This window comes from Colossoma macropomum, unplaced genomic scaffold (genome assembly GCF_904425465.1).
Source record: "Colossoma macropomum unplaced genomic scaffold, Colossoma_macropomum, whole genome shotgun sequence".
Classification (NCBI taxonomy): domain Eukaryota; kingdom Metazoa; phylum Chordata; class Actinopteri; order Characiformes; family Serrasalmidae; genus Colossoma; species Colossoma macropomum.
The window spans coordinates 34,245,408-34,269,682 of record NW_023494799.1 but is presented as its reverse complement, the minus strand read 5'-3'; the positions used below and the strand labels follow the sequence as shown (position 1 = coordinate 34,269,682).

Genomic DNA, 24,275 nt, shown 5'->3' with positions numbered 1-24,275 from the left:
ACGCCTCCTTGGGAAGAAATTGGAGCGGAGGAGAAAAATCAATATGGAGAGAAGCCTCGTCTTGAGATGCAGCTGGAGAATATTTGTTTTTGCTCGGGCTCATTATTGCGGAGGCCCACAAGGGCTGAGACACGGTGCAGCTCTGTGTGCTTTACTTCTAATGTCAGAGCCTTCGCTGGTAAACCGAGATTTTGATTAGAGCATTACGATATAGCCCCGAAGCCACAACCTGCGTAATATGCAGACATTAGAGGTCTGAGCACAGAGGCAGACGCGGCTGGAGGTCGGCCCTGGATCTGTCATTAGCTGCTGAGTGCAGGGAGAGGTCAGAGAGCGTGGAGGAGAGAGAGAGGGGAACTCCCATAGGTACAGAGAAAACAGGAGGCAAAGTGAAGAGAGAAAGAGAGAAAGGTTCTGGCAGAGTCCACATGCTCCAGTGACAAAGAACAGCTGGCTAAGTGTTTATTCAGCATCCAGACTCCACATGTAGCCATCCCATTGTTAAAGCCCAGAGCCACACTGCTGCAATAGTCTGGCAACACAGTCAAACTGCCTGTAAAGAGAGAGCAGGTGGAGATTTACTGAAGAGAAAAATCAAACTGCACTGAGTTAATGCTTATGTGGTTTAACACTGAACGGCATACTGTCATAATAAGAACAGACAGAAGTATCCAAATAGTCCAAATTCAGGGTTTGAGATTCAGCTCAGGTTCAAACTTTATAACCAGGTTCTCGCTTCCCGCTTTTAACAGATTTTTGCCCTGCATTTCCCTCTGCTTTAGTTTTTCTTCTTATTCCTCCCCCTTGTTTTCATCACCTTAGTCTGCTTTTGAACAGGAGAATAAGGAATAGTTCAGCGTAAATGATGTTTATATAATGTGTTGCCGTCGTATGCAAAAGTTTGAACAATCAAATTACAGGTTTGGTTAATTATTTACATGAAAATACGTTAAAACATCCTCTACAAGAAATATTTCTGCTGATAATTGTAGTGCAGTTCCCGTTTATTTGCTTGTTTGCTTTGTTAATGCGGCTCTGTTACTGCCCTGTTGCGGCTCCACAGCAGATTTAGATTTTAGGTAAAAATAAAATAATCCTCATTTGTGGTATAATAAAGCTCTGCTGATCGTTCCAATAAACGGCCTTAAATGTTGGAGTTAATGTACAACGGCTAATTCACCCTTTAACCCTGAAAGGTGGCGCTCAGACAGTTGGTCACCATAACAACGCAGACAACAATCTTGCCTAGCTAGCAGCTAAAGAAAAGGCAAAGAGAAAGATTTAAGACGAACATCGATAATTTGGAGACGAATGGACTTGATTTGGATCTCTAATCACTCCAGCTGACTTCCTGATATGTTTAATCCGCAACGGGAAACTGACAAACACTAAAAGGTCACGAAACTGAAGTCAGTTTCTTGTTCACCAGCTCTCGATCAAGTTCTCCCGTTCCACCTTAAATGGCGTCTGCTGCACCGTTTAAAGTGGAACGGGAAAATTCGAACAAAAATCTGGCGAATGAGAAGCGACTTCAGCCTCATAAAAAATCAAACGTTGAGAGACATTTTAAAGGAAAATATTCTACTTTTAGAAACGTTTCCTGCTGGAGATGTGAGAAAAGCAGCTATAGCTGAGCTAAAGCTTAAAGCAGAGCAAAGTAAGTCTGCGTTTTAATTTATATTTTTAGCCTGTGCTAACACATTAGCACATACTGAGACATATTTACAGCCAAGATGGTAAAATGGACATAACATATTGGGGCTCCCATAGTGGTTTGATTTTTGCTGAAAGGACAAAATGGCTCTTTTTAACATTTGGGTTGCTGACCCCTGGCTTAGTTGAACATATTTGAAAATAAATAAATAAAATAACATAATAGCTATAATTTTTGCCCAAGCCATATTTTGAATTTTCCCCCAGTACATAATTAGTACTTGTACATTAAAATGTGCAGAAGTGAGCTCTCTGCAGAGGATCTGTTAACTTCTTTTCATTTAGAAAATCAAGAAAACATGCCTTTCACCCAGAAGTGCCCAAACGTTTGCATGAGACTATATATAGGCCTGTCGCCATTTATTACATAACTACCTGATCACTATTATTTAAGCAATAATAAGCAATTATTCTCCACAGTCGTTAGCTCTCACAATAATATGTTTACGTCACAGCAATCACAATGTGAACTGTGTGGGTGGGCGTTCATCACTGCTTATAAAAGCAGAAAACTCATTTATAGGGACGCATTATGGCTCTTATGAAAACAGCAAAAATTCCTCTGACTAGTGCCAGTAATGTAACCAGCATGGGCAAAATTCGGATGGGTCCGAGTCCGGTTTGAACTACGAACTTGGTGCTGTGGGTCAGATCAGGGCTTGGGCAGAAAGTTTACAGGCTGTATTCAGGTTTGGACCAAAATTTCCGGCCCAATTAAGGATCAAACGCAAGGTAGTTTTTCATTTTTATAGATAACAGCATCTCATACAGAGTTAGAAACCAGTCAGCAAGCCTGTTTAAGAGAAGTTGACAGTGAGAGGCGAGTGTTTAATGATGTAGACATGCAGTTTGAAAATATTACCTTTCATCACTTTTCAGATACTCCATCCTCACAGCTTCAGAGCAAAACAAAAAAAAAAAAAGTTTGGACACCAAACACGTCTAACTGAGTAGATTTGCAGTGAGTGGGAAATTATGTAAATTTGATTTTGTTTTTTGTTTTAAAGTGGATTTCAGGTTTGTAGTCATTACTCAGGCAGGTTCAGGCATGAGCTGAAATACTGAAGAGGGAGACAGAACTGCCATCGAGCATTTCAATTCCCTCAGTCTATTTCTCTCAATCGGTCTCTCTTTCCCTCATTCTCTCTCTCTCTCTCTCTCTCTCTTCCATCCAATCCTCTATGCCAACCGTTTGTCCCTTGCAGGACCCAGCCTATAGTTACACACTGAAAAGCCTGAGAGGCTCCAAGCCTGCCATTATCTTGCCCACTATGCCAGCCAGTGAGTCATCATGGTGCTCGTGGAGCACATCCCAGTTTAGGCGACGTGCAAAAAGGCTGCCAGGGTAGCAGGACATTTGGTGCGACTCCATGGTCAATAAAACCATGTTTGGGGGAAAAAAAAAAGAAAAACACTTTTTCCCAGTCTACTCGTGAGACGAGTCAAAAGCCACCATCTGTTTGGACAGGCGGTCTTGTATCGACTGTTTTCTGTGCCCAGAGGGGTAACCCAATTCACTCAGGGTCCAGGGTCCAGCCGCAACTGAGAACGACGCATCAAAAATATGACTGGGGTTAAACTGGGCCAGAATGAACCGGAATGATGCACCAGCACCTTCCAGGCAACTTGAAAGGGGAAAAAAATTCTACCACCGATCTTCTCCAGAGTTTTCTGGGTTTACATGCAGTGTGAGTGAAGTCACAGCAAAAACAAGAAGCATCAGGTTTCACAGGAAAAATTTAAGGGTAATCATGTTTCAGCTTTGACAGAGAGCATAACTGCCTATGAAGTGGAGACAGACGGCATGCAGAGGTCTGTGGACATTGTGCTAAATGAGTTTTTAAAATTTGATTAACCATGTCCAGGAGGTGAGTACGACTTTCGACAACATATGCAGTAATCGGGGTCGGCTCTAGGCTTTTAGGGGCTCTAAGCAGGATTTCTGATGCACTGTAAAAAGCTAACTAATAACAAGGACTACAACAAGCTGTCTGAATGATATAAAACTGTAACTGGCTAATTTCTGTATTACTATACATGCTAAAAAAAATACTGATTTAAGTAATAAACAAGCTTCTCGGCATTCTCTATCCAGGGCTCTGTCTCACGACACAGAAGTTCTTGCTTACCCAGCTAACTTTAAGCGTGGTTGGGTCTAACTCTGGTGGCAGTGGTGAGAGCACTGCTTTATCATTATAAATGCTTTACTTGCTACATATTTGGGCAGCATGATGTCTTTTTCTTTCTTTGGCGATTCTTCACGTTTCACGTGATTGGCTGTTTGTCATAAACGCCACGCTGTCATTCTGCATGCGCACAAAGATTAATCACAGCCTGAGTAACTAAACCTGGATTAACAGAGAAAGTTGCTAACTGTTGTCGTAAAACGAGATAACTACGGCTGTGTTTGTTAGGTTTTGCGAAGTTGAAACTCGGTCAGAAAGCCTGTTAAAACCTCCTTCGTTAGACAGAACCCAGATCTAGTACTTCTAGTACTTACAAGCCAAATCAAATGTCATAACAATGTTTTTCTTTTCCATCTTTTGGTTCCAGACACGTACGCAACACATTGGTACAGCAATAACATTTTAATTGTTAAGGGTCCCTAATCAGCTGCTTTTGTCGCTTATTAAGTAGAGCTGGCACATATTTCTATCTTTAACTCTGAACTCAATGTTCACATTTATCTCACGGGAACCAGCTGATTTGCTTGGTATGTGCACATCTAAGCCTGTGGCTTGGTGATCAGCTAGCTAGTGGACCCTTTTCACATTTCCAGCTTCTATCAAGTCTATGTCTGAAGGTAATTATGTCTTCAGTCTAAATATAATAAATACCACAGTCAACAAAAATGTAGTGCAGCAGATCTGCCTGCATTTGTGATTAAAATTACATTTAACATGAATCCAGGCTATTCAAAAAGTACAGCATCCAAATTTTAAAGCAAACCGTGGGGTTCACATCACACTCACTGTCACTCGTCGACGCTACTACACTATTACCGTTCACATCTAATCATGATGGCAATTCATCTCAACTCAGCTCCAGTAAGATAACTAAGGGACACAATGAAAAGTCGGAAAAGTCTTGCTTCACCATTTGTTTTGGCTAAACCTTTAAACACAACTACCTGCTGCAGAAACCAACTGCAGTGGAAACGTGAAAGGGGTTCTTTGGCTTGATATGCGCATACCTAACCTGTCGCTTGGTGGTTAGCCAGCCTACTTATTACATTAGTGCAGCCTATGTAGCTACAGCAGCTTCATAAGTGAATTCAGGGTTAGCACTACCGTTCAAAATCCCTGCTTATGACATCGTAGCTTTCTTCTACACAAGCCAAGCTCTGAACAGACAGTGTCATCAGAGGCTCATCTCAAATGAAACTGGATGTGTGACTGTTCATCATGGCCCTCCACTCCAGCAGGACTTATGGGTCTGAGGCTCCACTTTCACATTCATGCACTGCTCTAATACCAGAGTCATAAATTATACATGCAGAAACAGTGAGCCGGCGACGGCGCTAGCGCTCGCTGTTAATCTTGTTAATACCAACACTGAACAAAAAAACGGCGGAAATTATAGGCCATTACCACTGATAAGCGGCTCTTGCAACGCCGCTCTCGCAGTCATTTGGCCCGTTCTTCGTAGAGGATAGTGGGGAGAGCGAACAGTGATTGACCCCAAATTGGATTTTAAATGGGGTTCCAGAGTGTAAGCGCAGGAGAGCGGCACATAGACAAAGAGTGAGAGCCTGAAAGACAGCGCCGGTGGGGTGATCAGTATTCTGACAGGGCAGGGCTGGGGATACAGCAGTCCACGCAGAAAGCTTCACTCAAACTACCAAAAGGTCTGCACAGTGGGCAGATTGACCCTGAAGTATTTATATTTTTAACCCTGATTTGAATTTAAAAAAGTAAAATATACTCTCAGAAAAAAAGGTACGAAACTGTCACTGGGGCAGTGCCCCTCTTGTCACTGGGGTGGGACCCTCAAGGGTACATCCCAGTACCTTTAGTCAGGGAACATAATTGTAGCATAATCTACTGAAATTATATTTACTAAGTTGTACTGACTCCACACACCCCGTCTCGACTCCAGGCTTTTTATTTTATTGTTCTGTTTTTAAACATTCGGTTATGAAAAGGTACAAATATGAACTTTTCACCTGGAAAAACTTATTCAACGTTCACAACTGGACCTTAAAACCACTGTTGTACCTTTGAGGGAACATTTACACTGTTTGTAGCTTGGTGAACGAAAAATGTACCTGCAGAGAACCTTTATTTCTAACAGTGCAAGAAATAAAAGGTGCTTTCTCTAAAATGCAAGGGAACCTAAATCCGTGTTTTCTTTCTAAGTCAGTTAATCTTATTATGGCCTGTGAATAATCCAATTTGCAATAAATGGCCAGTATGTTGTGCCAACATTTACCTCTCTCAATGTAAACTGGGCAGTCCTAATCTTGGGTAGTGCATACACATAAGCAGCGTCCTCACCCATCACTGATGTAGCTCTTCCCACCCACACAGCTTTAACAAAACTGTGTTCTCCCACAGTTCACTTCTCACTGTTCAACTGAGAGAAACTTACCGTGACAAAGCTTGCAATCAAGTGAAAACCAACCATGCAAGCGTGACCGAGCTAGCAAGAATGTCCACTCGTCCGTTTGTCAGTTTGACCGGTTGTGCCAGCATTCCCTGGATGCAAATTCAGCAGTAAAGTGAACAAGAGCCCTACCTTCCTTAAGAAGCCTCCATAAAAAAGTTGGATGTTTCAGTCAGTCGTGGACACCATGGGGTCTACAACACTACCTGCATATGTAGAGCCCGTATCACTCATCCCTTCCCACTCGCACCATCGTACTTATTTCAGCACGAGAGCGTAGCAGGGTGGGAGTCTTGGACTAATGGATGTCAAACATGCTCATTCGAATATTAGGACCAAGTCCAGACAGTTTGCAGACTTAAGCTAGTTTAAGTCAGGCATAGTCACTAAATCATGAGCGTGTGCCAGCCAAGAACTACACAGCAACGTTTAATGAAGAAACCTTTCTAAGAATCTTTTGTTTACCCGCTTGCCTCCACTAAGATGATGCAAGATTTACGTTAGAATTGGAGTTTTCGTTATTGTAGCGTAAAGCTAACAATGGTGAATTTTGACTATTTTATTTTACAGCAGTTCTCCAGATTAGAACACAGACATAAGAAGCTCATAGTAACGTATTCCGCACTGTTTGGATGCTGGCCTCTTCACTGAGGATTTAAACTATGAGTATGACTCAGTATGGTCCGTTTCATCCACAGAGAGCCTGCTAACATGAATGAATGAGAGTCTACAAAATCAGTCACTAACAGAGATTTAATGCCAATAATATGTGACAATACATCACTGTTTTACATCGTCATGGGCGTGGTCATTTGAGTGGGGCATGCGCTTGCTCAGTGTGACAGCAATAAGTAGCAATTCCTAACAACTTGTAAATCAAATCAAATCACATTTATTGTCACATCACATTTACACAGGTGCGAATGTGAGTGAAAATCTTAGGTGTGTAGCCCCCTTAAAGAACTTAAATACAAAAGAAAATAAGCAAGAATAATATATGTATACACATTAGACTCTAAATATATACACATATACACAATACACACATTAATATACACCACTACTGAACATGCTTTTGAAAAAATGGTAAATACGCCACACGTTTCACACTTTTTCGGATGGTGGGTACAATAACAAGTGAAGTTTGTGTGAATTGGCAAGGAGAACTCAGTTTTGTTTACTATGACCTCTTCTTTACTGTAGAGCCGGACGGTCCTGAGCACAGAGAGTTACGGTTCTAGTGGTATTTTCACATGGATACGGTACAAGGAACTCTCAAGGAGCGCAGTTTTCTCCATACAGGTAGCTCACCATGCCCAGGGCCAGAGAACTGACCGGCAGAATGACAATGATGTAGCTCTTACCTGACTGGTTCAAAACAATCAAATAAGCTCAGTTTGCTTCCAAGGCCGCAAAATAAATGAAACCCTCAATAGCACCCACTGTTCAAAGACGCTGCTAAGCAGGAGTGAGCTACTGGTTAGCATTAGCTTAGCTAGCATGCTACCAGCTCTTCTCACCGCCGTAGAGGTTCAATTACGACAAACAGAAGCCATATTTACAAAGATTTAGATGATGAAGTCTCCAAGCTGAGAAAGCGAAGTCGAGCGGCTGGTGTTGGACAGACAGCTGAAATTAAACCTGTTCTGCAGTGTTAGCCTACAAGCTAGGCTAATGCTATCAGGCTCCTATAGCCTAGTCAGCTTATCTAGTGGCCTGCAGATCCGCCCACCACAGTACATCTGTTACAAGTGTAGATGATACAAACTCACATCTGAGAAAAGCAAAGCTGGGTGAGCTGTGCTTTGCTGGGGAAAGCTAACGCTAGCGTAACAGCAAGCTAAAGGCTCCATCTACTACAGTACAGGCTTCATTCCAGCTAACTGATGCTCAAATTACACCCGTTTAGAAGATGAAGACTAAAGCGAGCACAAAATTGAGTGACTGATGTTGGCGTGACGGCCAGAATTGAACGTGTTCTGTAGCATTTAGCCAGTTAGTCTTTCTTCTGTGTGGCTTTCTTTCATATTTCCTGGTTCTGATTTAGCAGCACAGCCACAAGAGTCCGCATCAGCATGGAGTGGCACAGTACGGCCCTGCGAACCATTCGGCTCTACAGTGGAAAAGTGTTCTATGTCTTCTTTAATATTGATGCAAAAGGTTTTAAATATACTTTTTTGTCCATATTTATTGTATTTATTTTTCACTGTAGAAATTGCAAGGATTTCTCCTTTTATCATTACATTGAGGCGTTTAAACGTTCCGCTGTTCAGATTCTGGCCTTGGTATTACTTTGTATCGGACTGAAAGGAAACTTCTCCATCACTACAACACACACACGCCAAACCGAACCCCGACCTTCTGACCCAGCGTCATTACCAGACTGCATAAACACTGCCCTGCTTCTGGCTGTGTCAACACAACAAACATCATGACATTTAGCAGGCTAGAAAAAGGCGAGACGGGTCTGAGGTTTGAAAGATGATTTACATGCGGCATCAGACCCGTCACCCATACATTATTCATTCCCTTTATTGACGGCAGAGGATTCTATTAAGCCATTCCCTCACGCTTCCTCAGCATAATGGCCCACTGCCTTTCTACTGCGGGGCTGATCTAGTGACTCTATTTTAGCACTTGGTCTGTGAAATGCAATATTGGCTAATCGAATCCATTTTTATGCTGTAGTAGCGCTTAAACGAACTGTTAGCAGAGGCCACGTCCACCTCGGCATTCAAACTAATAGGAACACAAAATATAAATGCATCGCATTCATCGCCAGGGGGCGCAGCGCTCGAAACCTCAACACAAACACCTACAATTACCATTAAAGCACATTAAAAGATGTGATTAGCAACCAATTGTACCCAAGATGACACAAAGGGTCAACACCGCATACAAATTTTAAGCCTTAAAATTCCATAACAAAATCAAAAAAACCATCCCGACAGATTTTCCTGCTCTTCCCAGCAGCAGAAAAGAAAGCTTAAGCACTTGCAGACACATTTTCCTGATTTCTTAACAGTCTGTCTGAAGTACCCGAGCCACACTTCAGATAGAAGGCAATTCTCAGCCCCGCTCACTCACCCACAGCAACATGTACACTTTCATCTCTCTCCTCCGCTCTTTCATCTGCCTCCTCTGCCTTTCTTAGCACCTCTAATCCCCGTAACACATCCAGTCCCACCGCCTGCCATCTCCAGAGTTACGGCACCCAGCTACGACTACAACGATTAGTCTCCAGCAAGAAAACATGTTGGATGAAAACATAATCATAATCGCTCCTTGAAGAAAAACAACGCCCTTCTGGCCAAACAACTGTTTTAAAAGGACAACATGCACAACTGGCCTCATTTCTAAAAGGGTTAACTTTAATTACAGGGCTGTAGGAACAGCAGCACAATGCAGGGGGATGCAAAGACAATCTATTATGGTATATTAACATCTCAGTGCCAAAACTTGTTTTGTAAAGGGTTAGGTACTGGGCATGTGCTGGTATAATTTTTGTCACGGCTTACGAAGCACAATACTAAAAAAAACAAGATTTTTAAAGATATGATTTGAATGTTCTAAAGACAGCCACACAATGATGATCACTGTGAATCATAGTCATCATCATCATCATCATACAGAGCTGTGAACCTGCTCCCACACAAAACACTACTCAGACCTGTAAAGAGGAAAATTTGACTCCATTTGCAGCCTTTATCAAAAACCAGCTGTGACGATAAGTCCCATTTCTGCAAGCTTGTATATGAGATTTTCCATTAGGTGTTACGATAAAGCTGAGAGTGGTTTTTCTCCCTCTCACCAGTTTCGATATGGCTTGAGTCACAGAGACTTTTAACAAACAGGCACTTACTGCTTTTCAGTGAAACCATCCAGTAACTGGATTCCTATGTCAGCCCATTAGCGGTCTGCAGCTTGCGAAAGTAAACTGGGTTCCTAAGTAAAGTTCAGTCTTCTTGCATGATTTTGACTTAATGCACACGCAGTTTGTGAGATTGAGCATATTTTTCTTCTGAGATGTGAGTTTTCAGCTTTTTGAGGGGGAAAATGTTCCCTGTGCGCTCCTCCTTCTGCTGTGCTGCGGCTGCATTCGTTGTGATTATTTACAAGCTCGGATAGTGAAGGGAATGTATTAAATCAGCACATATGTGGCAAAAGTAACTGTGTTGAAGTAAAAAACGGTCAGGTCTTCATCTTTTTACTCTGAAATGAAGTGCTAAAGCTTGGAAGTGAGAGTGAAGAGGGGTGAAAGTGAATATATCAGGCCTAAGATTGTTGATTTGGACTTGATTTGCTGTCAGCTGCATTCTAGACCAAAGGTCTTCAAATCAGGGCATTTAGCCCAGTTTTCTGTACTGGGTTCTGTAGTTACTGGTAGTTGACCGAACTATAGATGTAACTGATTAGCCAGTGCCACCAGTGACTCCAAGACTGAAAACAGCTTCAAGGCCCAGATTTGAACACGTATTTGATATTAAGATATTTGACAAAAACACATAACATGGTTTTTGTTGACAGGCAGACTAAGCAACTATATATTACTTGCTATTTTGGAAACCAGCCGACAATATTTAACTGCCAAATCAGAAGGTTACCTGAAAGTAGCTAGCCAATGCTAACATCAGTAGTTTTAGAGTATTTTGTAGACAGAATTTTGTAGCATCAAACATTTAATTCACTGCCATTCCTAACACTCTGTTGCTAAATTAAATGTGTCTTATGTTTGGTCATATTTAAACAAAATGTATACATATTTATTCTATTGTTTCAAGAATAAGTATGAAAACTGACTGCATTAAAGCCTCAGTTATATCCTGTCATAATAAAACTCAGTTTCAAAGGTTTACAAGAAGATACTGTGGACTAATAACTAATATTTAATTGTTACAGATGAAAAAAAAAAATATATTTTTAAAAGATAACAAAGCGACACAAAAAACTGATTGTCTGACCTGGTATTGGTGACTTTTTTTAGGTTTTATGGTATTTATTTATTAATAGAAAAATACAGCTGACTGAGTAGTCGATTGCTGCAGTCCAACACCCAAAATATTTCCATAAATTCGGGCACAGCTCATCCGCCCGGCCCCTCGTGCACCACATTCCAGCACTGTCTGCTAATGAGAGCCTCCTTCCAAATCTGAGCCCTTCTGTCTCCCTGCACCATCCCAATTACTCGCGCCAGCCCTCCACCTCCAAAATCTGTCCTTGAGCGAGGCAGCCAGGGACTCACTGACTCCAACCCCGTAACTCACCAGTACTTTCTAATCGTCAGTCCTGCACGAGGGAGCGCTCTTTTCCTTTCCTCTAATCAAGTCTGTGAGTGTGCAGGCATGTTTGGCAGTGAAATTACCTCCGTGGCCTCTTGTTCTACAAGCACATGCGCTAATTAATGAACAAGTCTGCAAATATACTCACCCTGGGGATATTGACAATCAAGGTAATGAATACTGTAATTATTACAATAAACATAATAGCTAAGCTATTACTTATCCGCTAAACTGTCAGTCAGTGTCTGCATATGAGACGCTGCTGTATGCTGACTTTGCTGTGGTGGGTCATGTGGGAGCAGGTGGAGTTTCAGTGGCAGCCAGTGAGAAAGAGAGACAGAGAGGGAGGGACTGGAGCTTGAAATATCGAGACCTGACTACTCATACTGGGTTTGTACATTATTTCTGAAATACATGTCGAGGTCATGCCAGGTTCACACTTCACGCTCATGGTCCTCATGGTCTCATCTTTGAGTGATTTTTTTTCTGCATTTCAGTGCAACTTAAAAAGGTGCCATCATCACAAATGTGCATTTTTATTGGGTCTCTAGTTGATGCTGGTCAGGTCCAGTTAAAATTTTGTCGGGCTACAGTCGGGTTAAGACAGAATGTGCCGGTCTATTGGGTTAGGAGGGAATTTTGTCAGGATACATTAGGGTTCAGAGAGATCCTGGAAGGCTAGCGTTGGGTTTAGAGAGAATTTTATCTGACTACAGTTGGGTTTGGATGGAATTCTGTTGGGCTACAGTCGAGATTAGACTGAATTTTTTCCGGCTACAGTTTGGTTCAGAGACAACTTTATCCGACCACAGCTGGGTTTGGATGGAATTTTGTTGGGCTACAGTCGAGATTAGACTGTTCAGAGAGAATTAATCTGACTACAGTTGGGTTCGGATCGAATTTTGTCGGGCTACAGTCGAGATTAGACTGAATTTTATCCAGCTACAGTTGGGTTTAGAGAGAATTTTATCCGACTACAGTTGGGCTAGATGGAATTTTGTGGGGGACCAAATTTTATCTGGCTACGGTTGGGTATGGAAACAATTTTGCCAGGCTAGAGTCGGATTCGGAGAGAATTCTGTTGTGCAACTATCAGGTTCAAACGGAATTTTGTTGGGCTACAGTCGGATCGGGCTCATACAAAATTTTGTCAAGCTACAGTTGGGTTAAGAAGGAATTTTGTGCAGCTACAGTCGAGTTCAGATGAAATACTGTCAGGTCACTGTTGGGTACGTATGGAATTTTGCTTAGCCACAGTTTGGTTTAGTCAGAATTTTGGTGGTCTCTAGTTGGACCTAGATGGAATTTTGTCAGGCTACGCTCAGGTTTCAGATTTAAAACTTGTGGTCGGGCTGAAGTCAGGCAGAATGTTCTCAGGCCATAAGTCAGGAAGAGCGTTCTCAGGCTATATTTGGCCTTGGATCAAATTTGGATTTCAGGCCAGACTGAAGCTCTAGGAGGGACAGAGAACGAGAAGGAGAGAGAGACGTTAGTTGATTGCTGTCTCGTGTTGTTTTTTCACCCGGTGGCTTATGGGAGTGATGCAGCGAGGCATCTGCGGCTGCGCAGATTTGTGAACAGCCTCACATGGTTGCTGTGAAGAGTAACGCAGCGGTGTGAGTGTGTGTTTGTGTGTCTGAATGGCATTAACACCTCTCAGGGCAGGCGCCATCCCGCTAATTATTTACTCTAGCAGCTGGTCACTGCTACATGCCAACTCAACAGCAGCCATGCAGACAGACAGACAGACAGACAGACAGACAGACACCCTCCTCAAACTGCTCCGTCACTGGTGCTACACTGGTGGGTTACCTGCTCAAGCAGCAGAACGTGTCAGACGCTGCGAAATCAATACCTTGCACTGATAGAGACTTCAATTTGATATGTAACACTGACACTCACTCCACCAGTCTAGAAATGCAGTAATGTTCATGCCAAGGCAGCACTGGACACTGTACGTAATGCTTGTTGAGAGCAGACATGGCCTTGGTCATTTAAATACACAGACGGGACTCTTACTGGATCTTGTATTCAAAATAAGGCACCTGTGATTTGGAAGTTTGGTGTTATCATGTCATTTTTAAATCAGTTTTTATCTAAGTGAGCACCAAACAACCATGAACCAACGAGCCAACATTAGGACTGAAGCAGCTGATACTGCTTTTCATGATAAATCAAGCGGGAACATCTAAAAGGAGCTATAAACAGAAATACTTCAAACAAATGTTTATCCATACAGTGTAAGATGTGCAGGTTATTGTTCTGTATGCTGGTAGTGTGTTAAATGACTTAAAAATTAACCCATAAAAACAAATCATCAAATAAATAAATTAGTCATTTAACCAAACAGACCAGGTACAGATCCCATCTAGGATCTGCCTGCATGCAATATATGAATGTGAAACCTTCTGTGTTTGTGGTTTAGTTTTTTTTCTAACAATTAAAAAGTTGTTGAACGTTCAAAAACGATTAAAATGCCCATCTCTAGTACATACATACATACATCATCTAAACCGCTTATCCTTCTGGGTCGCGGTGGGGTGCTGGAGCCTATCCCAGCTGTCATTGGGCGGAAGGCAGGATACACCCTGGACAGGTCTCTCTAGTACAGAGTAATGTCTAAAATGAAAGGGCCTTTTGCTCACCTCTCTTCAACTGGCTCGTCATTATGCGTCCATCGCACAAAGGCTGCAGGGTAGCCGGTCACCACACAGGGCAGCAGGACGCTGTCCCCCACCACCTTGGACACAGGCCCTGGCTGCCTGAGGAACTCCAGCCCACGTTCTTCCCACGTTTCTTTAAGGGAGAGAAAAGCAAGGTGGGCCAGTTAAGTAAGATTGCTGAAGTGGAAATAAGTTCATACATATTCATTAAGCTCGTTTATTTATATTCGTCTAGGCAACAAATGAGGAGCATTTGAGCCCATGATCACGAGGTAATAGTACACTAGGAAACTATTATTCAGTTATCAGGCTGATCTTAAGAATATGACTATAGATCACTCAGTATTACTACTCTGGTATTATTGTTGGTGACTCGCGACATTCCAACATGCAAATGCACCCGTTAAAAGTCCCAGATCCTCATTTTACATGACCATTTTCCATCCTTTCCTCTCTTCACAATATACAGGTTGTTTTTTTTGCTGGGCCTATAAGACTAATATATGTAAATGAGCTCTGTACTGACTGGCTGCTCTGTAGTGCGGCTAATTTACAAAGCAGTCCAGGCTAAAACACTCCGAAAGTAAATGGGCAGGGAGTTTGGATGGAAATCCATGGGGCTACAGTTGGGACGAGAAGGAATTCTGTCGGGCTACAGTTGAGTTTAGATGGAATGTTGTTGGACTAAAGTGAGGTTTGGATGGACTTTTGTCGAACTACAGATGAGTATTGCTGGAATTTCGTCGGGCTAATGTTGGGTTTGGATGGAATTTTGTGGGGCTACGGTTGGGATCGGGAGGAATTCTGTCAGGCTAAATTTGAGTTTAGACAGAATTCTGGTCAGGCTACAGTTGAGTTTAGACGGAATTCTGTCAGGCTAAATTTGAGTTTAGACGGAATTCTGTTATGCTAAAGTTGAGTTTAGATGGAATTCTGTCAGGCTGCAGTTGAGTTTATACAGAATTCCGCCAGGTTATAGTTGAGTTTAGATGGAATTTTCTCGGGTAACAGTTGAGTTCAGAAAAAACTTTGTTGGGCTACAGTTGAGTTTAGATGGAATTTTGTCAGCCTACATTTGAGTTTATACACAATTCTGTCAGGTGACAGTTAAGATGGAATTTTATTGGGCTACAGTTGAATTTAGATAAACTTCTCTCAGGCTACAGTTTAGATGGAATTCTGTCAGGCTATAGTTGAGTTTAGATGGAATTTGGTCAGGCAACAGTTGAGTTTATACAGAATTCTGTCAGGCGACAGTTGAGTTAAGATGGAATTTTATCGGGCTACAGTTGAGTTTAGACGGAATTCGGTCACACCACAAATGCAGCTTAGTTTCCATATATGAACTGGGACTGAACGGTAGATTTTGAAACTTCAACAACATTTGCATACTACATGAAATAGTTTTATCTAAGAAAAAAGAGAGGAAATTTCTGTTTTCCATGATTTGGGCTCTTCAATAAATTATAGAAGTTTTCATTGTGTGCTGTGAGCGTCTGACAAATCTCCAGACAAGCTTCTGTGGGCGTTTTAATAAGTCACATGAGCCAACAGTAATATATATACGAAAATAATGAAGACCAATCTTTAATCATTTGACATTGAGGTGTTTTTAATATACGCCAGGAATATCTTCTTCTTTATACAGTCCAATACCAAGGTAATATGGTGTTTTGTGCATATAGTGCAGCCCTAGTAACGACTTTAAGACTATTTAAGGTATGTAGATATGAAAGTGAAGGCCTTTAGGGTTTAAGGGGTTAATGTTTGTCATCCTCTCTGACTTCAGAGGCTCTGGTCTCGACAGATCTCTGCATTCTGGGTGAAGAACGGTCACTGGATCCAAGAAGAGCATGCCCTGCTTTGACCTCTCGGCCTTTGGAAACCTTCATGTTTGAGGTCTTAAGTCGCGCCATTACTCTCTGTCCACTCCTTGGCCACTGACTGAGCTAAGAGCTACGTGTATGTTTGGCTTTGTGGAAATGAAAGCATTCCATTATCGGAGTTTCTTGTCGTTGAAGCGTAACTGCATTATGCTGCAATAGGTTTTGGCTCTTGCTACGTATATATTCAGAGATAACGGCTCCAGGTGACAGAGCTTTGGGTCTGATTTATGTCCTCTAATATCTTACTCAGCTCTCGGAGCTGAACTGCTTGCGTAAATAACGCTGCATACTGAGGACCTGACACAAAGGAATTCAGCCTTCTTTTGGTTTGGGATGAATTACGTTGCTCTCTTTGATAACCCCATACAGGGCTGTCTCTCTGCTGGAAGCCAACTCTAATCTCTCGCTCACCCTCTTTCACTCTCTCTGGAAAGGGCACAGTAAATCAAGTGAACGTGCATTTCGTACTTCAATAATGACAAATTTTCTGCTGGTTGACCAATAGTGGAGCCTCTTCTTCAGTCTATTTGTCCATGCTTTTAGGAGACATTCTCTAATTTCTTCCATTCTGTCAGGCCCTACAGTCTCTCTCCTTCGCTCGCTCCCACTTTCTCTCCCATTATCTCTATGGCTGAAATGGAAAATGCATGCTAAATTATGTCAATAGCTGTATGGCACAAAAATGAAGAGGGGCTTTCCACTGGCCAGTAAAAGACCAAAGTAATATACGCACATACTGCTGAATACTGATGTGCACATTAAAATATTTATGACATGGACACGGCTCAGAGAGACTGTGGTCTACGTTAGAAAAAAACACCAGAACGTCATGCTGCTCAGGTACAGTCATAAAGAATCTACTGCGCTGTTTCTTCAAACAGTTTCAACCTTTTTAACTCCTTGGAACCACCGGTGGTTCCAAAACGCACTTAGTCATATTCTTTACTTAGTAACTTTCATACTGTGTAAGCTTCATTCAGAAGGTGGGGCTCGTATGAGAGCTGTAACTGTCTTCTTTCCAGTCAAATAGATGGGTAATGTAATTTTAAAACTTTATAATAAAAGAAGCTGAACTCAATCTTTTTTTTCTACTGAAAGTCGACCCATTTTTCCACAAATCTGAACTATAAACAGGATCTCAGATGGCGTCTCTTCAGTGATCTGATCTGTAAAAATTATTTTTATAAAATAATACAAAGAGCGTCTAAGATTTTTGGCTTCCAGCAGTAAATTGTAAGCATATAGCAATATGTGTGATCATAAAACACACGTTCTGTTAATTAGATGGAAGCTTTTAGGAAAAAAACAACAAAATTTACATTTATTTCATGCAGTTACTGAATAACTTGCCCTGTGATTTGGGCGTGTAAATTCAGATGGAAAAACCAAAATATGCCCACAAGCATAAGAGGTTAAAGTTACAGCTATGATCCAAATCATGGCTAGCAGATCTACTCTATCTAGCTACACATATAGGTATAAAAGTGAAGACCACTGTGACTCTCCATGATATGGGTTTTATGTATCGTGGAAAACGTGACAAGTCTAAGAATGAGGAACAGATGAAATTCAAACATTCACAAGGTACAATACCTCAGGATTATTACTCCTTTTGCACTCTCTATTGGACAAAATGCATTTGACATTACTGGGCCTGTGCTGGAAACACAATTCTCTTATTCAGGTAACCGTGTGGAATATAACCACCGTCCGAACAGGACTTGGGAGGGTTCTTTGTTTCACCTTTAATTATTATTATTTTTTTTATTTTCGCAAATCATTTACACACTTTTCTTCCTGTAATTCTGTAGCGGTTCCTAACACTGAAGAGTACAGTGTAGCAGGCAGTGAAAACACATGATAGCACCTTGTCAAATAAAAGAACATAACAGTGCAGTTCAGTAGAAGTTGTGGTCGTCATCTAATTTGGCCACAAAACTGCAATGAATCTAGAAAGTAAGGAATTGAGAATGTCGTACAAACTTTACCATCCAGGGCTGTTTTGTATGAGGCTGTAGTGTCAGAAGCTACTTTGTCTGGTATCTGAAACCTGACACTGTGGACTGAGGATGCCCTAAAATGTACAACGTCACACAGGTGGTTGGATGTGCCCCTCAACAGCCTCCCTCCATTCAACTAGTCATGTAAAGCTATGCTCACGTATGGAACACCAGTGTCTTGTTATGGCCTGCACCATGAGGGGAAAAAAAAAATAAATAAAAAAATACATGAATAACTGACTATCATTCAACTGGCAGTGAATGATTTCTTACTGTCACTGGGGGCTGTTACCATGGTAACTTGGTTAACCCTCACCGGGCACAGGTCTAAACGCTGCATTGCGCACTAGCGCAGAGCGTTAAACTGTGATGCCTTTGTTAATTGTGACAAACTGTGAAGTATCATTTTACAGCCTTTTGAAAAGTGCAAGAAAACACTGAGAATGAGCAAACATGCAAAATAAACAGGACTGAGGATGAAAGATAAAACTCAGGTTCCAAAAAAGGTGATTTGGAGTTGGTTTGGCATCATAATCGCCAAAATAAAACGACAAATAATACTGTGCAAGGTGCTGCTCTTATTGTGGGTTTTAAAACATAAGGAAGAACCTTGTATCCTTTATGAACTTTGAAGGTCTTACAAAATGGGATTTATGGAGGTAAAAAGAAGAAGCAGCAAACAAAGCAGAATGTCGCTGCTGTCAGACCAAAACCTTGTATCTCCATTTTTGACGGTTTTCAGTTTTTGACATAATTTAAAAAATATCTACTGTCCTTTCTATTGTCAATACATTTCAAGATGAATAGACCAAAAGAAACGGCCCAGAAGTACGTGGAAAAATGTCTGCTTCCACTGGTTTACATTAAAAGTAAAGTAGGTTTTTTTCCTCTCCGGTAAAGTTACCATTTTGGAGATACAAGGTTTTCAGCGATAAGAAGCAAAAAAGTAGAAGCAGAAAAAGAAGCAGAAGAAGAAGAATCCATTAGTGCACACTACCAGGCTGAATTTGGAGCTCCGCCTCCTCGCTGGTCTTGGTCGGTCCTACGTTTTCCAGCACACAGCGATACAGGCCTGCATCCGATTCTGTGGCATTGCTGATAACCAGAGCTCCGCTGGGCAAAGTGAACACTCGCTGGTCCAGCAGCACCGGCTCCTTATCGCGCTCCCAGCGGATAAAGGCCACCAGGTCGGGGTTGACCTCACAGCTCAGCACCTGGCTGTCACCTAGCCGCACTGACGCCGCCTCGGGCTGCCCAGAGAACCGCGGCGTACCTGCGAGATCAAAGAACCAGAACATTAGGAGTTTTGGAGAGAAATACAAAAATAATTTAAAAACGACCAAGAATCCATTACTGTTCTGCACTGATCTCAGATAATGTTCCTCCACAAGAATAGACACACAACATTAATTAATAATGTAACGGCGAGACTGTGAGATTCTCGCCCACTTTCAAGTCTGAGTAATTATTTTCTTTCCATGTTTGGAGGTAATGATGGATTCCTGTCGGCAAACAACGGTGTTTTAATTAGAGAGGGAGCAACATACGCAGGTTAAATCAAATAATGGCAGAAGACCAACATCACTCTTAAACAGTCGTGGCAGTTCAGTGTTTTGGCTGGCTGTTTGTAGCTCTGTCCAAAAAGAGGAAATAGAGTTTCTGGGCTGCTAAGTCACAGATATTTGTCTCTCTCACCTTCCTTACCAGCGAAACACTGCTGATAATGCAGCAGGACACAGGCAGCACTCTACCTGCATCATCATCAACAGGGCAGCACACAGAAACTTCAACACACACACAAAACACTGCACTTGCACATCGCAAGCCAGTATTAGCAACACATTATCTGCACTGATAGTGGAGTCACACAGTGATATTGTTAAATATACTGTCAGATACTGTCAAACCCAGGTCAAATTACATGTTTTATTGATTGGTTGTTCTAAGTTCCACATCCTCTACAGGAGACATGATTTTAGTGCATAATTTATTTATTTGCTAAGTTTAACATAATGGAGAATATACATAAATATATATATACAGATAGCAATTGTTAGATAGATGGTTTGACATTTACTGGCTGATGCCTTGAAAACTGTATGCTACGCTCCCTTATTTGGTGACGATGTAAGCAAACTAAACTTTTGGATTACTTTCAATTTTGGATCTCAAAAAAAATGAGAAATGCTTTTATATCACTTACGTTTTTCATGTTTTACCTCTATTTTAGGATTTGGATTTGAGGAGCACTCACACTCGCACATCTTTAACAGTCTGAAGCTTCTTCACAAGGGCTGCTATTAGCATGCAAACCACTTTAGCGTGCATCATTTAAAGAGAAGAAACCAACACCAGCAATATTACTATTATTACCAAACCATATCGAGTTTATCAGTATCACATTATTAAAGACCTTCAGTACTTTAGATAGATATTGGCATGTAAGCTAAAGATGGCATAGAAAGTAGCCAATTGTGCTCGATATATAATCAATAATACTGATTTTTTTTTAAAAATATTACAGTAATTATTTGTCGATATCATCCAGGCCTAATACTGAATTTGATCAAAACTGCCCAGCACTGCATACAGTGCTAAGTGCTATCCCGGAATGGACAGTGGCACAAATCACTAGTAATCTGCACAAAGCGTGTATTTATTATCTGATTTATAAGTGTAGCAGGGACTGCGGAGTAAAAATGATTTAGGTGTGGGTTAAAAAAGCAGCCATGTTTAAGCTCCCGGTTCCACACAACCCACCTCACGCTGGGCCCACTAAATGGAACATAGCTATGGAATTTCAAAGGAAGCCTTTAAAATAATGTCTGAAAGGTGATCTGGCTCCAGCTGGGAAGGAAGCCAAGTCCAGCATGAGATATGCTACAGTAAAGAAGCGAGAACGGTACTTCAGGGGAGGGCCAGAGAGAGGCCGAGGCATCTGCATTACAATGAGGCCCTCATATGCAGCGATTATGATTTTTGCGCTGCGCTGTAGAGATCATTAGCCGGGCCTCATCAATGCGGCGTGTGGGGGGGGCTGACTCCATCGCTCTCCTTCATCCCACAGACCGGAGGGACGGCAAGCGCCGCGGCTAACGCAATCGACTCCACTTTATCACAATTCGCGGCCCATCGACAGGTTAGCTGCTCGCTCTGCACACGCCGCTCGTCCATATCCATCACCCCACGCTGCAGTGCTGACCTACACTTCCTGCTCTCCGCGCTGAAGAAGCTGTTATTAGCGTCGGAGCCGAAGTCACCGAGGCTTTACAGACCTCAGAGCTGCACACGCAGCACAGCATGACCTGCTCGGTCTGCAGCGTCACTGAGGCCACTTATTACTGCTTTGCTGCTGAGAACAAAGAAGAAAACGTTCATTCGCTTTTTCACACTTTCACTGCCTCTCTCTCTCTTTTTTCTCCGTTTTTCACCCCTCTCACTCTCCTCCCTCTTTCCTTGTCTTGTCTTTCTTTCCCCATCTTTTCCTGTCTTTCTCTTTCCTTTCCTTTCCTTCATTTTCTCTCTCTTTTCTCATCTATTGCTTTCTCGCTCCACATGTATCTCTTCTGTCCTCGGTCACTCTCCTGTTTTTTCCCCTGCATCCCCCTTTCCTCGTCTCTCTTTTTCTATTATCTATATTCTTTCTTTTTCTTCCCTCTTTTCCTGCCTGTCTTTGTATTTTTATGTCTCCCTCTTTCTTGCTCTCTCTTCTTCTGTTTCTTCTTTCTCTCTCTCTCTCATTCTGTCTCTTTGTCTATCTCCTTCTTTCTCTCTCTCCATTTCTTTTTCTTCTTCTCTTTTCATTGTTCCTCTTTTTCTCCAACTCTTACTTTGTGTCCCTTTCTTTCACTCTCTTTCCAACTGTCTCTCTTTCCCTCTTTTCTCGCTCTCCCTTCCCCATCTCTTATGCTTTCTTTTTCTTCCCTCTTTCCCTGCACCCTCACAGTCTCTCTCTCTTCTGGCCTCTTTCTTTTTAATTGTCTGTCTCCCTTCCATTTCTGCATCTCTCTCTTTCCTTGCAACTCCTTCCTTACCTCTCTATCTCTCTCTCTCTCGCTCTTTCCAGCATATCTCTCTTGCCCTTCTCAGTCTCTCTCTCTTCTTATTTCTCTCTTCCATTTCTCTTTCTCTCTCTTTCCCTCTTCCTCTCTCTCTCTCTCTCTCTCTCTCTCTTTGTCTCTATCTCTCTCTCTTGGTCACTATCTGTCTCTCTTTTGCTGCCCCTCTCTCTGTCTCTCTCCTCATCACCGTTTCTCTCGCTTCTTGTTCCTCTCTCTCAGTCTCTGTCTCTCTCTCTTCTGGTCTCTCTTTTCTCAGCCCCTCTGCCTCTCTCTCTCTTGCTTCTCTTTCCCTTTCTCTCTTTCTCATTGTTTCTGTCTCTCTCTTTCCTGGTCTTTCTTTCTTTGTCTCTCTTTTCTCTGCCCCTCTCCCCGTTTTTCTCTATCTCTCACTATCTCTCTTTCTCTCTCTCTCTTTCTTTCTCTCTCTCTCGCCTCTCTTTCCTTCTCTCTCTTTCTCGTTGTTTCTGTCCGTCTCTTTCCTGGTCTTTCTTTCTTCGTCTCTCTGTTTCTCTCTTTATTTGTCTCTCTCTCTCTCTCTCTCTCTCTCTCTCTCTCTCCCTCTCCCTCTTCAGAGTGAGATGCTGCCTCCTGCTTTACTGGCTCTGTGTGAACAGAACACACTTTATGGCTTTAATTCTGCTCTCCAGGCCATGTGGTGGTCGTGCAGAGACAGACTCAGCCGAGCGTTCAGCACTAGTTTAATCCCTTTATAAACAAAGTACAAAATCACTCCCCGCACAACAGACAACACACTCTAAAACAAAACGACACACTTCACGGAGCACTCGTTCCTCCGAGCTGGTCGGGTTTCTTTATTGGATAGAGGGGAAAAAACACAAACTAAAAGAAAAGGCTGAGAGAGAAAACAAGACCCAGACTCTGTTGCTCCTTCAGTAAGCAAAACAGTCTCAGCTCAGTGAGCTGCTTGAGCGAATGTGCTTGATTTCCAGCAGCACTGGGAACAGGCAGCCTGCTGCTACGCTCTGCCCCTGTCCAAGTGTTTCCTATGGGCTCGTCCAAGAGAAACATTTACACAGCGTTTCATAACAGTAGCGTCGATGCGACGAGAGAACGAGGCCTGTAACAAGAGGCTGGACCTCACACATGCACAGGGAACATGAAGTCATACATATGTCCCCTATATATTATATACATGTACCTACCGGTCTGTAATAATAATAATAATAAAAATAATAATAATAATAATAATAATTTCCACTTTATATTAGACAACTCAGCGCTATGGGTCTGAAAGGATGTGTAGCTGTCAAGAAGCTCTTACTGAGAAAAGAAAATGGATGAACAAAAGAAGAAAAACTGCAAATCAAACAACAAAGTTGCTGGTGTTCACGACTTAGTAAGGCAGGGGAACGAGATCCTAATGTGTGGCCACGACTTAGTAAGGCAGGGGAACGAGATCCTAATGTGTGGCCACGACTTAGTAAGGCAGGGGAACGAGATCCTAATGTGTGGCCACGACTTAGTAAGGCAGGGGAACGAGATCCTAATGTGTGGCCACGACCTAGTAAGACAGGGGAACGAGATCCTAATGTGTGGCCACGACTTAGTAAGACAGGGGAACGAGATCCTAATGTATGGCCACGGCTTAGTAAGGCATGGGAACGAGATCCCAATTTGTGGCCATGACTTAGTAAGACGGGGAATGAGATCCTAATGTGTGGCCACGACTTAGTAAGACAGGGGAACGAGATCCTAATGTGTGGCCACGGCTTAGTAAGGCATGGGAACGAGATCCTAATGTGTGGCCACGGCTTAGTAAGGCATGGGAACGAGATCCCAATTTGTGGCCATGACTTAGTAAGACAGGGGAACGAGATCCTAATGTGTGGCCACGGCTTAGTAAGGCATGGGAACGAGATCCCAATTTGTGGCCACGACTTAGTAAGGCAGGAGAATGAGATCCTAATGCGTGGCCACGACTTAGTAAGGCAGGGGAACAAGATCCTAATGCATGGCCACAACTTAGTAAGGCAGGGGAACAAGATCCTAATGTGTGGCCACAACTTACTAAAGCATGATCTTCTACCCACATGTAATTAAGTCATGG

General features: G+C 42.3%; 1 protein-coding gene across 6 annotated transcripts in view; it reads right to left on the bottom strand.

Annotated features, from left to right (window-relative positions):
* neo1a (neogenin 1a) overlaps window positions 1-24,275 on the bottom strand; it is a 234,938-nt gene that overhangs the window by 98,234 nt on the left and 112,429 nt on the right. For all 6 annotated transcript variants that reach the window (XM_036587065.1, XM_036587061.1, XM_036587062.1 and 3 more), the window contains exons 3-4: window positions 19,144-19,419; window positions 14,243-14,393 (exon numbers count right to left, since the gene is read on the bottom strand). In XM_036587065.1, the coding sequence (XP_036442958.1) occupies window positions 14,243-14,393; window positions 19,144-19,419 (427 nt within the window). The remainder of the gene's footprint in view (window positions 1-14,242; window positions 14,394-19,143; window positions 19,420-24,275) is intronic.